Source organism: Salvia hispanica, chromosome 2, assembly GCF_029641045.1.
Source record: "Salvia hispanica isolate PSC_SH4W2 chromosome 2, Shi_PSC_v1, whole genome shotgun sequence".
In the NCBI taxonomy this organism is placed as follows: domain Eukaryota; kingdom Viridiplantae; phylum Streptophyta; class Magnoliopsida; order Lamiales; family Lamiaceae; genus Salvia; species Salvia hispanica.
Window position 1 is genome coordinate 1,199,061 of NC_142693.1, and position 13,705 is coordinate 1,212,765.

The 13,705-nt window shown below is 33.0% G+C and overlaps 1 protein-coding gene across 2 annotated transcripts; it reads right to left on the reverse strand.

The window, feature by feature from the left end:
- Window positions 1–2,201: 2,201 nt before the first annotated feature.
- On the reverse strand, window positions 2,202–11,825 carry LOC125213914 (uncharacterized). 2 transcript variants are annotated; one of them, XM_089065463.1, is made up of 8 exons: window positions 11,704–11,825; window positions 11,537–11,598; window positions 11,168–11,213; window positions 10,411–10,530; window positions 10,295–10,327; window positions 10,149–10,229; window positions 10,024–10,073; window positions 9,815–9,945 (listed from the first exon to the last, which is right to left on the reverse strand). In XM_089065463.1, the coding sequence occupies exons 1-7, from the start codon at window positions 11,716–11,718 to the stop codon at window positions 10,026–10,028; spliced, it is 405 nt and encodes a 134-aa protein (XP_088921589.1). In that variant the 5' UTR covers window positions 11,719–11,825; the 3' UTR covers window positions 9,815–9,945; window positions 10,024–10,025. The 2 variants fall into 2 exon arrangements, with proteins under 2 accessions (XP_088921588.1, XP_088921589.1); XM_089065462.1 differs by lacking the exons at window positions 10,295–10,327; window positions 10,411–10,530; window positions 11,168–11,213; window positions 11,537–11,598; window positions 11,704–11,825 and adding exons at window positions 2,202–7,161; window positions 8,093–8,154; window positions 9,261–9,432; window positions 9,532–9,710 and having other exon boundaries at window positions 9,795–9,945.
- Between the last annotated feature and the right edge of the window lie 1,880 nt (window positions 11,826–13,705).

Sequence of the window (13,705 nt, forward strand, 5' to 3'; positions counted from 1 at the left end):
GACTTTTTTAGATTAGGTAATTATTTTTGTGTTTTATAAGTATTTCATCCTTAATTAGGATTGTTTATTGTTTCCATGTTGTGAAAGGTTTCCATTCATACGATTAAAGGTTGTTTTTTTCTTCGCTACACTAAAACTATGACGAAACGGATTAGAAACCAGGAGTATGATTTACTCAATCAACTGATGTTTATGTTTTTATTTTTTCTATTTTTCTTTTTAAATTGGATAGAGTAATTATAAAATGCTTGAAATATTGCAGATGGTGCACGAAGATAGACTCAGTGAATTACCGAATGATATTCTCATATCTATAATCTCTCGACTGACTCTTAAATAAGCTACTTCGACTTGCGTACTTTCAACTCGTTGGCGACATCTCCATACGTACGTGAGCCATCTCAATTTTCCAAAGTATAGACATGGCATTGACGAAAAGTCAAATTATGTAAGTATGATCGATCATGTCTTGAATTCATACAAAGGTACTCAAATAAAGGAGTTGGTGGTGGACTTGTCTAGGACCATTCAATGATGTGACAATTTTGACAAGTGGTTCAAATTTGCCCTAGCTGAGAAAGCTGAAATAATTTGTTTGCATGGTTGGATTCATAATAAAGGTCCATTTCTTAGATTTCCAACTATAAATGCATGAGGATTGGGGTATCTATCAACTTGAAAAATGTCTCAACTATTGGGCACTCAAAACTGATGCATGTAACCTTATCATGTGCCTGGAGAGTAGTATTAATTGTCATTCGTGATGCATCAAACCTTGTTTCTTTGATGCTCTATGATTTGGGAATTGGATGTGCCGTCCAACTTAGTAACATTCCGAAGCTTACCAAACTCAATTGTCAAGAAAGTTTTGATCTACTCATGCTCGCTGAGCTCCTTGTCAGAATTCCATCTTGCATACGAGAGCAACTCCAACTATTTCGCCTCTCAACTACATTTGAGTCTCATTCTTCTAAGTCTCGAGTAATAATTTTTCTTCAATTATTTTTTCTTCTCATATACTCCATATATCAAATATTAATATATGTGAATTTTATTTGCAGAGGGATCTTGATCGTCATGAGTTTTTGTGGGTTGATCTTGTAAATATAAAGTATCTAGAGTTGGTGATTGAGACAGACTATAATATTTTTTTATGGCTGGCCGTTTCAATGCTATGTGCGCCGTTTTATTGAAGCATGTGGTTCATTGGAAAAAATTGTGATAAATGTATGCATTAACTTAAACTAACTGCAGATCATTTTTAATTTGGGGCGTTGTTTGATGCATTTTTTCAATTTGTGTTGCAGTTTGTGCATAAGCGGTCGGAGATGATGGGAAAAGATTAACCCGTAATGTGTGAGTGGTGTAGGGAAGTGATGGACATTGATAAATTTGGAGAGTGTGAGTTGTCTTAAAGTATTTGGAAATCATGGGATATTTAGGCTCTTCATGGCAACATAAATTGGTTTTATACGTCAAAAGATTAAGTTTCTAAATTTCCAAAAGGTCGGTTACATATCGGATGCAAAGACGTAGTCAACTTCCTTTAATTTTTAGTACAGTATTTCGGCCTAGTCAGTGGTTCGATAGATCCGGCCAATTGAATCGTGAACCAGTAGCTTCGCTGCTTCACTTATCGATCCGATTTGTAAAACATTGGTTACATTCATACCACCTATAAAAGTCAATTCTTACAACCATTTTTTATGAAGTATATACAAAATTAGACATTTCAAGTATTTTATATTTGCAATAAATTTACAATGATTAATTAGTTTATACTACCTCCGTCCCACAATAAGTGTCACATTTTGACATTTCGGTCCGTCGCACAATAAGAGTCACATTTCACTTTTACCATAAATGGTAAATAGACACGTATACCACATATTTATTCTTTTGTAGTAACTATTTAGGGAAAGATTAAATTTCTAAATTAAATAACTGCAGATTTAGGAAATAATAATTCATTCTATCATAAAGCTGCATAATTATAGCTAAATCAAAACTAAAAAAAATGAATTTGTCACATTCTTCATATACATTTTTAACAATATTGTGTAAGTGTATGAAAAATATGCCCCTTTCATTCCAAAAAAAATTGACAAACTTGAAAATTTACTAACTGATGGTCATTACATCAATTTTCTTGTGTACTCACATCTTGACTCAAAAATTATAAAACAAAAATAAATACAGTATAACGTACAATAGTAAAAAATAGATTAAATGATGATAGTCATTCACATTTAACTAAATTGTTAAAAAGTTAATAATTGTAAATTATATAAAAAAAAGATTACATATATATATAGTTTGTTTTAGTACTATCAACCAACTAATTCACAGACGAATAGAAGGGAAGAATTGTGTTGTGACAGGGGCAAATTCTGGCATTGGCTATGCAACTGCAGAGGGCCTAGTTGCACAGTTCGACATTCCTATCAAAGATCTTCAATTCCACAGCCATATCATGCATATCTCATGTGGCTTGTGTTTTTTCATGTTCCTCAGTGGAGCAACGGTATATATAGTGAGCCAGAACAAAGAGAGAGGCAAGGCTGCACGCTCAAAGATCCAGTCTGCAACGGGCAATAAGAATGTCCATTTGGAGGTAATGTGTCATTTTCTGCGTTGCTTCCATGCTTGAGTCTGCACTTACTCGCCCCGTTGCAGATTTGTGATATTTCTTCCATTACCGATGTGAAACTTTGGCGTCGCGATTTTGTGAGATGGATGTGCGTGTGCATATTCTGGTAAATTTTGAAGCTTCAACAAACTTTTATTACATGTTAGTCTAATAATTTTGGAGGATTTGGTCCACTTTGAAAGTTTTGTGATTTGCTAAATACAGTATCTACCAACACTCTATCATTGTCTTAAGGGGTTGAATACTGCCTTTTTCAGATACGTCTTTACTATTTCGATAATTACATAATAGTACCTATCGACTTCGATTCCAAATAGAGCGGTTTCGATGAAAAAGCGTGTTGGCAACAGGAAATATACATGGAAACCATACTTGAATAAACGCTGAGTGCCTTTCCGCATATTACCTGTTGCCAACACGACTTTCTGACACTGTACCGATCCCTATTCGAAAACAAAGTTAATTTATTGAGTATTATTATTGAAAAACATGCATTCTTTTATCTTGAGAATGATATTTACCCTGATTCTAAGTCCCAACATTGCACATTTGATATTTACAAATTTTGATGCTTTGAAGGTGAACAATGCCGGTTTTGCTCGAAAAAAAGCGTCTCACTACCTCCGAAGGGTAAGCCCGCATTTACGGTTGTGTAGCATAACGTTCCTCTATCTACTACGACAGTTTATTCCCTTTTGAAAATCTAGGCACAAGATGAATTTTGCTATAGATTCCATCATAGGTAAACTACTATTAAACACTATAGATATGGATTAAACACAAAAAAGGGGTTCAAGAATGAACACTTTCTTGGCTCTTCCTACACATCACTTGCTGGTAACAGATTTCATGAGGCTTACTTTATCTTTAATTAAAAAAATTAATGACTTTTATATCTCCAATGATCTTACTATCATGATTTTGGGTATAATCATCTAATGAAGAATTCAATTTAGAAAGTTGCAAATAAATTTTTAGTTTTATGTAATTCTATACATATATTTTAAAAACATAGTAATTTGATGAGATGCAGAAATTGTCAATTATTGTACTATAGTATTTATTATATGTTCTTGGCCCGAAATGATTATGAAGAAACAAATATGGGTATATGGTGACCTATGATGCATAGTGAACTCATTAAAATAATACAAGGCCAACGCTGAGCCTATATTATCACTGATAATTAAATACGAAACAAAATAATATTATGAATTCCTAATAATTAAGAAATTTAACTAGACTATCATAATTTATGGTAATTTGAAAATGAAGCCCAATTGGACGCAGCTTATAAAACATGTGAAACCCTAATACCCCGCCGTTTCCCCTTCTTCTTCCCTTTCTCCTTCCGGAATGGAAAATACTAGCCGTGCTGAATATGCGATGAATAAGCTGGGTGTTCCCCAAGAGCTGCGTCAAAAACTGCAGCCAGCATACGAAGCATTTCATTCACTACGAGGAGAGGCGAGTATGAGGGATGTCGACATCAGTTCAAAAGTATTTTCGATGTGTTAGAGTCCATGCCTAAATACGGGTCCGGGATCGAGCCCACCTTGATTTCTTACGGCGTTTTATAAACCCCAACAGTCATGCTGTTATAATATTTGATCCATGATAGATCTAGGGTTTACATACCTACCTTCCCAGTTGTTATCCCTATCCGGTTTTATATGTTTTTTCCAGAAGTTTTAATGAAATCTTAGACGGTTTTAGTTTTGTTTTTTTCAGAATTTTTAATGAAATCTGAGTTATGATTATTGATTTGATATTATTGCTTTCTTATCAATTTGTCTATGTGATTTCATCGATATTTATGAAAGACAAAAATATGTTAAGAATGCCCTGCATAATTTAATCATTTTTCTTGGTACCTAAATGCCAAGAAGTGTATATATCTTTGTTCAAGTTAACTTACCGTTTTTTTAGGAGTAAATTCATGTTATATTATTTCTTATTTGAATCTGGTATTTCTTTCATCTTTAAGTCATGTTACTTCTCTTTCTACCATCTATCTTTCGTCTCAATATTCAATTCAGTTTAATGAAATTAGGCATTACCTCTTGAATATTCAAGAGGTAAATTCATGTTATATTATTTGAATTGAATATTGAGACGAAAGATACATGGTAGAAAGAGAAGTAACATGACTTAAAGATGGAAGAAATACCAGATTCAAGTTAGAAATAATATAACATAATTTACTCCTAAAAAAATGATAAGTTAACTTCAACAAAGATATATACACTTCTTGGCATTTAGGTACCAAGAAAAATGATTAAATTATGCAGGGCATTCTTAACATATTTTTGTCTTTCATAAATATCGATGAAATCACATAGACAAATTGATGAGAAAGCAATAATATCAAATCAATAATCATAACTCAGATTTCATTAAAAATTCTGAAAAAAACATAACTAAAACCGTCTAAGATTTCATTAAAACTTCTGGAAAAAACATATAAAACCGGATAAGATAAGAACTGGGAAGGTAGGTATGTAAACCCAAGATCTATCATGGATCAAATATTATAGCGGCATGACTGCTGGGGTTTATAAAACGACGTAAGAAATCAAGGTGGGCTCGATCCCGGACCCGTATTTCAAGCGTTGACTCTAACACATCGAAAATACTTTTGAACTGATGTCGACATCCCTCATACTCGCGTCTCCTCATACCATAGAACATGCGAGAATAATTGTAACGTGCAACAATCCCTCATAGTGAATGAAATGCTTCGTATGCCGGCTGCAGTTTTTGACGCAGCTCTTGGGGAACACCCAGCTTATTCATCGCATATTCAGCACGACTAGTATTTTCCATTTCGGGAGGAGAAAAGAGGAGAAAGGGAAGAAGGGGAAACGACGAGGTATTAGGGTTTCACATGTTTTTTAAGCTGCATCCAATTGGGCTTCATTTTCAAATTACCATAAGTTATGATAGTCTAGTTAAATTTCTTAATTATTAGGAATTCATAATATTATTTTGTTTCGTATTTAATTATCAGTGATAATATAGGCTCAGCGTTGGCCTTGTATTATTTTTAATGAGTTCACTATGTATCATAGGTCACCATATACCCATATTTGTTTCTTCATAATCATTTCGGGCCAAGAACATATAATAAATACTATAGTATAATAATTGACAATTTCTGCATTTCATCGAATTACTATATTTTTAAAATATATGTATAGCATTACATAAAACTAAAAATTTATTTGCAACTTTCTAAATTGAATTCTTCATTAGATGATTATACCCAAGATCATGATAGTAAGATCATTGGAGATATGAAATTCATTAATTTTTTTAATTAAAGATAAAGTAAGCCTTATGAAATCTGTTACCAGCAAGTGAAGTGTTCATTTTTGAACCCCTTCTTTGTGTTTAATCCATATCTATAGTGTTTAATAGTAGTTTACCTACGATGGAATCTATAGCAAAATTCATCTTGTGCCTAGATTTTCAAAAGGGAATAAACTGTCGTAGTAGACAGAGGAACGTTATGCTACACAACCGTAAATGCGGGCTTACCCTTCGGAGGTAGTGAGACGCTTTTTTCGAGCAAAACTGGCATTGTTCACCTTCAAAGCATCAAAATTTGTAAATATCAAATGTGCAATGTTGGGACTTAGAATCAGGGTAAATATCATTCTCAAGATAAAAGAATGCATGTTTTTCAATAATAATACTCAATAAATTAACTTCGTTTTCGAATAGGGATCGGTACAGTATCAGAAAGTCGTGTTGGCAGCAGGAAATATGCGGAAAGGCACTTAACGTTTATTCAAGTATGATTTCCATGTATATTTCCTGTTGCCAACACGCTTTTTCATCGAAATCGCCCTATTTGGAATCGAAGTCGATAGGTACTATTATGTAATTATCGAAATAGTAAAGACGTATCTGAAAAAGGCGATATTCAACCCCTTAAGACAATGATAGAGTGTTGGTAGATACTGTATTTAGCAAATCACAAAACTTTCAAAGTGGACCAAATCCTCCAAAATTATTAGACTAACATGTAATAAAAGTTTGTTGAAGCATCAAAATTTACCGGAATATGCACAGGCTCATCCATCTCACAAAATCGCGACGCCAAAGTTTTCACATTGGCAACGGAAGAAATATCACAAATATGCAACGGGGCGAGTAAGTGCAGACTCAAGCATGGAAGCAACGCAGAAAATGATACATTACCTCCTAATGGACATTCTTATTGCCCGTTGCAAACTGGATCTTTGAGCGTGCAGCCTTGCCTCTCTCTTTGCTCCGGCACACTATATACACCGTTGCTCCACTGCAGAAACATGAAAAAACACAAGCCACATGAGATATGCATGATATGGCTGTGGAATTGAAGATCTTTGACAGGAATGTCGAACTGTGCAACTAGGCCCTCTGCAGTTGCATAGCCAATGCCAGAATTTGCCCCTGTGACAACACAATTCTTCCCTTCTATTCGTCCTTGCATATCTTCTGATCTGAAATTCTTTGCATGCTCCCTGACATAGGAGGTTATCAAGGTGCAACGTCAGCAACCCCCTAATTCACACACACACACACACAAATACACATATGGAGGGAGGTGAAGAATGATATTTCTAAGAGATGATTACAAGTATGATTTTGTTTACCAAAAAGAAAAAGAAGATCACTTTAAGCCAACTTTGTCTCCATGGAACAGATCAAGATTTGTCAAAGTTTAACTGTCAACAAGATCAAAGTTGACAAAAAGTAATGATGCTTTTTACTGTCAACAAGTTTGATCAATAATTCATTTACTAACAATATCAAAGTTGCTTAGTTTTGCAGAAAAACAACTCAAAGTCAGCAATACCCTAAATCAAGATTTGACAAAGAATCCACAGTCACACACAGCACACACCAAAGAAACTTAGATAAGGTAGAACAATGCTGCTTTCAAACTGTTAACAAATTTTATAATAAATCCATTGTACTAAAAAAGGTGAAGTTGATTAAATTTTTACATGACTGAGCTCAAATCAAGATTTAACAAAGAATTGAACTCACACACAAAACTTAGATGAAGTAAAACATTGATGCTTTCAAAATGTCAACAAGTTTGATCATAAACTCATTTTACTAAAAGTGAAGTAGGTTGATTAATTTTGACATAACAAGCTAAGTTTCAGCAACTTTGTCTTCATAATGCAAAATAAAGATTTAATAAATAATTATGACACACACACAAAATTAGATGAAGCAGAACAGAGATGCTTTCAACTGATAACAAGTTCGATCGCGAATTCATTAGCTAAAAAAAACAAAAGTTGATCAATTTTGACATAAACACAGCTCAGTTCAGCAATATCAGTCAACTTAGTCTCCACAAAAAAATCAAGCTTTGATTAACTAATAAAAGGCCCCAAAAAAAGATCAGGTTTTAAAAAGAATCATCGAGATGGGACTCACAAAAAAACTTTTTTGGTAAATTTCTGGTATCCATACACCCCAAATGCTACTAATCTCCATGCCTGCAATCACAACACCAAAAAGACAACGTATCAAAGCAAAAAATGTATACAAATAAATAAATACCAAAATAACCTCAACTTATTTTACTATTTTTACCTTTTTTCCGTATTTTTGAGTTAGCAAATAAAATAAAATTACAAAATAACATCTATTTTTAAAACAAAATATAAAAGCCTACATAATATTAGAATGCAAAAGAAAGTAAAAAAAAAATTAGTACAAGCAAACTTCAATAATTACCAGTCCTTATTTCTTCGATCAAATCTCGCTGGAGTCATCCAGAGTTTGTCTATTTCTCACAATTCATACATCTATGTCAAATTAGACATAAAGATCAAAGACTATTTATTTCATTTTTAAAACATCTTCATCCTTATCTACTTTCATTTATTTATTTCTAAATTTTACTATTATTGAATTTTCAGTGGAAAAAAAAAGCAAGTGAGACATCAGTAGATCATGTAGCAGATAATGTGGAGAGATACAGTCTAGCAAACCACCTCTTCTGGGGGCTATGGGGGCTGATCTTGGTACTCGATTTCCGTGTCGATATTTCGACAAGATTTATAGCATGATTTGATACTAAACTAGTGGAAAAAATTCATTAAAAAATGCAGGCATATGTGAGCCACATTGAGTTTGATTACAAGGAATATGCAAGGCAGAGGTTTGAACAGTACTGGTTGAGAAAGCCAGCGGCGACGAAGCGACCACGAACCCGGCTAGTGATGTGTAGGAAGAGCCAAGAAAGTGTTCATTCTTGAACCCCTTCTTTTTCACAAAATTTGTGTATTGTATGGTGATATAATTTAAGTGTTCAATCCATATATATATATATATTTTAGTAGTTTTGATAATTAATTGGACTTCAGATTTTTCTAAGTGATATATCACACACACATAATTATATCAACTTCTCTCTCTCTTTCACACAAAAACAAACACAAACACATACAAATTTGTGTGTTCAGTAGTTTTGATGAATTGGACTAACAGATTTTCCTCAGTGAGATATTAAACCTCTCTCCCTCTATATATATTAATATATATAGTATATATAGTTTCACTTTCACTATAAATTGGTCATACTATGGAGTTTACCTACAATGGAGTCTATAACAGAATGTGAGCCCTTTGTGGCTGTGAAAGGCAGGTGCTTAGGCGCCTCAGCCCGGTCGAAGTAGAACCCTCCGGAGATGAGCTTCTCTTTAGGTTGTAGGGCCAGCCATATCACCGTATCAGCGCCTTCCTCGCTCGTTCTTAGGTTTCCCGATAACCTGCAAGCACGAGCTCGATTTATGTTGAAAGTCCGAGACATGGAAGTATGTCGCGTTTACTTTGAGTAATAGGAGGATTAGACGGGAAAACGAGCTTACATTTTTGAGAAATCGGGCAGACTCTTGGAGACTCTGGGCGTCTCTGCCCACCCCGGGTGCATTGAGTAGAACCCGATGCCCTTGTCCTTGTTCATCTCTGGCCATTTATCTGTCAACGCCACCTGCACTCGTTTGTTCCGGGCATATTGTTCGACTCCGTTGAATTCCTTGCTGTTGAACTGCGAAGATAAACCCTGTTTAACGAGCCAGGGACACAAGCTTTGTAGACGAGGTATATGGTTGCAAAAGTTAGGCCAAGTTACCTGCAGATCTTCCGTCAATGGAGAGGTGTACATTCCGCCCGATGCAACCGTGATGACCCGAGCATCGGGTGCTGCCTTCTCTAGCAACAGCAGCATCAGCTCGGTCATGGTGCACGTGCCAAGAACATTCACCGCGAAATTCATCTCGTGCCTAGATTTTTAAAGTGGGAAAACTGTCTTAGTAGATAGAGGAACGTTATGCTACACACAGTCGTGAATGCGGGCTTACCCTTAGGAGGTAGTGAGATGCTTTTGCTCGAGCACACCAGCATTGTTAACCTTCAAATATGGATCAAATCATCCAAAATTAGGAGGCTAAAAAGTAACAATGTTGGTTGAAGTATCAAAATTTACCAGAATATGCACAGGCTCATCCTTCACTGAAAATAGCGATGCCAAAGTTTTCACATCGCCAATACAAGAAACATCACAAATCTGCAAGGAACGGGGCGTGTAAACGCAGGTTCAAGCGTGAAACGGCGCAGAAAATGATACAATACCTCCAAATGGACACTATATACACTGTTGCTCCACTGCAGAAACACGAAAATACGAGACACATGAGATATGTATGATATGGCTGTGGAATGGGAGATCTTTGGCAAGAAAGTCGAACCGTGCTGCTAGGCCCTCTGCAGTTGCATAGCCAATGCCAGAATTCTCCCCTGTCACAATGCAGTTCTTCCCCTCGATTCATGCTTGCATGTCTCCTAATCTGAAATTTTTTGAATGCTCCCTGACATAGGAAGATTATTAAGGTGAAGAATTATATTTCTAAGAGATGGTGTTAAGTTTGATTGTATGATTTTGTATACCAAAAAGAGAAAAGGTGATCAATTTAAGCCAACTTTGTCTCCTTGAAACAAATCAAGATTTGATAAAGAATTCCAACACACACAAAACTTAGATAAGCAGATTAATGATGTTTTCTGCTGTCAACAAATTTGATCATAAATTCATTGTACTAACAAGAGTAGAGTTGATTAATTTTGACATAACACAACTCAAATTCAGCAATGTCCCAAATCAAGATTTGACAAAGAATTTGAACTCACACACACAAAACTTAGATGAAGTAGAACAATGATGCTTTCTGTCAACAAATTTGGTCATGAATTCATTTACTAACAAGACCAAAGTCGATTAATTTTGACAAAACACAACTCGAATTCAGAAATATCCCAAATCAAGATTTGACAAAGATTTTAATATCTCACACACAACTTACAAGGAATAGAACAATGATGCTTTCAAACCGTCAACAAGTTTGATCATTTGAACATTTACTAACAAGAGGAAAGTTGATTCATTTTGACACAACACCGCTCAAAATCAGAAATATCCCAAATCAAGATTTCACAAAGAGATCTCACACCCAACTTAGATGGAGGCATGGAGCAGAACAGTGATGCTTTCAACCTGTCAGCAAATTTGATCATAAACTCATTTTACTAAAGAAAGTGAAGTTGATTAATATTGACATAACAAGCTCAATTTCAGCAACTTTGTCTTCGTAAAGCAAAATCAAGAGTTGATCATGAATTCATTCAAAAGTTATACAATTTCTGACATAAACACAGCTCAATTTCAGCAATATGAGTCAACTTAGTCTCCACAACACAAATCAAGATTTGACAAACAAACAAAAGCAGATGAAAATTCTTAAATATTTAGAGCAGAATACACAACCCCCAACCCAAAAAAGATTAGTTTTTTCACAGAATTATGAAGATGGGACTCACAAAAATCCCTTTTTGGTGAAATTCTGGTAACCATATACCCCAAATGCTACTGACCTCCATGTCTGCAATCACAGCACCAAAACGAAAATGTATCAAAGCAAAAAAAATGTGTACAAATAATGAAATAAATAAAAGGGAAGCTAAAAGATTCCATTCTTTCCCTTTACCTTGAGAAGAAACATGGTGACTGATGAAACTGAGATACGAATTTGAATGTGAATTGAAAAATCGGATTTTCACATGAATTGGGAGTAGACGAAGAAATGCTAGCGTACATCACTGTTAGCATAGAGCTCCTGTGCTCTTGGCTAATATGCTTCCACGTGGACAGAGCTAGTTAGATAAAAGAGTGTTTTTGAGTTTGAATAATGAAGTTTGATTAAATTTTCCAATTGTATTTGAAATATACCAAAGGAATAAAATTAAACTCAAAGTCTAAGCAATTGGAAGATTGTGTAAAATCATAACTAGTGGAGTAGTATTTTTTACTCAAAAGAATAAAATTAACTCAAAGTCTATTATCTTAAAATCATACAAATGTTGTATGGAAATGTATTTGGAGATATGTAATCTTTTAAATATTATAACATTTATTAGTCCAATTCTCACTTATTTTGATCTACTCCTATAACTTTTGTGGATTACGAAGGGAGTAAAATATAGTATTAATGAGATTAAAATGTTTATCAGCTCAACCACTCATATCCTATCTATATAAATATAAATATCGTTGTAGGCAATTTTCCATTTATAATTATGAAAATAATTACTTATAAATATAAACGATTCTGTAATATACAACTTAAGCTAAAGTCTTATTATTTGCAAACCTTTTATTATACGTATTTCTTTAAATCGGTCATTTACCTTTTTCTTAAAGAAATAATTTAATGTTATATATTGTTATATAAATAAGGAAACTATTTAATGTAATTAGGTGAGTTTAACCGTAATTAGACCTCTAAGTGACCACTAACTGCTTTGGTGTTGACCATTAATCCGATTTTAAATGCATCAAATCAATATATAATACTAGTACTATTATTGATTTGATTATGTGCAAAACTAGTAATCAATTTCTTTTAACTCTCATTCCTTAAATTGACTAATTTTGATATGGAAAATGTTTTGGAGACATAATGTCTCTAAGCCATAATGCTTAAAATGGTAAGTATATATTATATTATAGTTTTAATTAAATTTATATTTTATATGTACTTTATTACCCTTACATTAATTTGTTTACTAAATACACCTATTTAAGGATATAAATTTTGATTATGCATAGATGATGCATGCATTTAATAACATGTTGCAATCATCTAATCATTTAAAACATGATTGGATAACTTTTTTATATATGCCCATTTTAATGCATTTACTTAAAGATATTTCTTTAAAATTTTAAATATTAATTTTATTAGCTTTATATATTTAGTGTACATTTTGTCTACAAATAAAATAAGATTTATCAGCAAACAAATAATTTCAGACTTCTTAATGAATTAGTCTTTATAAATGTGAATTTAAATCATTTTTAACTAATAATTAGTGCTATAAAATATAAATAATTAGTTATCTAATATTTTTGAACTGTAAATACTTAGAGTTACTATAACACGTGACAAAAAATAATTACTTTGTAATTATAATACTATAATCTTCAATATTGATAAACTTATTCTTTTAATCACTTTTTATTCACAATAATCTTTAAAAAATAATAAAGTTTTTAGCTCACTTTAATATAACACCCAACACATTAAAATTTGATAATACTATATTATATATTAATACTACTAATTAAGTGAATATATGGTTTTGATTTTAAGAATTCTCTAGTTCTAATTTTTTATTTTTTTATTTTGATTTTTTTAAATTCTTAAATCTTGGACCATTACAGTTGAACCTCGATAAAATCATATGTTCTTATATAATTTATTTCATATTTTAAATATATTAAAATATTTAATTATAACATGCAATAAATTAAATTTGATACATGGTATATGAATGCTAATTGAGTCTAGTGTTTATGATTTTAAGTTTATTCTTTATTTTACAAAATTATAATTTCTTTAATTTATAATTTTTGAAAGATTATGTTTAACAGTGATCAATATATAATCGCATGTTCTTAGCTTATATATTTAACATTTTAAAGCTACA

What these genes read in the sequence shown, in the direction of transcription:
- LOC125213914 (XM_089065462.1), bottom strand. Translation starts at nt 9,938, where the DNA reads ATGAATTTCGCGGTGAATGTTCTTGGCACGTGCACCATGACCGAGCTG. An exon ending in CTGCCCGATTTCTCAAAAAT is followed by an intron (nt 9,433 to 9,531) that starts GTAAGCTCGTTT and finishes TCGTGCTTGCAG; the next exon opens with GTTATCGGGAAACCTAAGAA. An exon ending in TTTACCAAAAAAGTTTTTTT is followed by an intron (nt 7,162 to 8,092) that starts GTGAGTCCCATC and finishes CTCCTATGTCAG; the next exon opens with GGAGCATGCAAAGAATTTCA.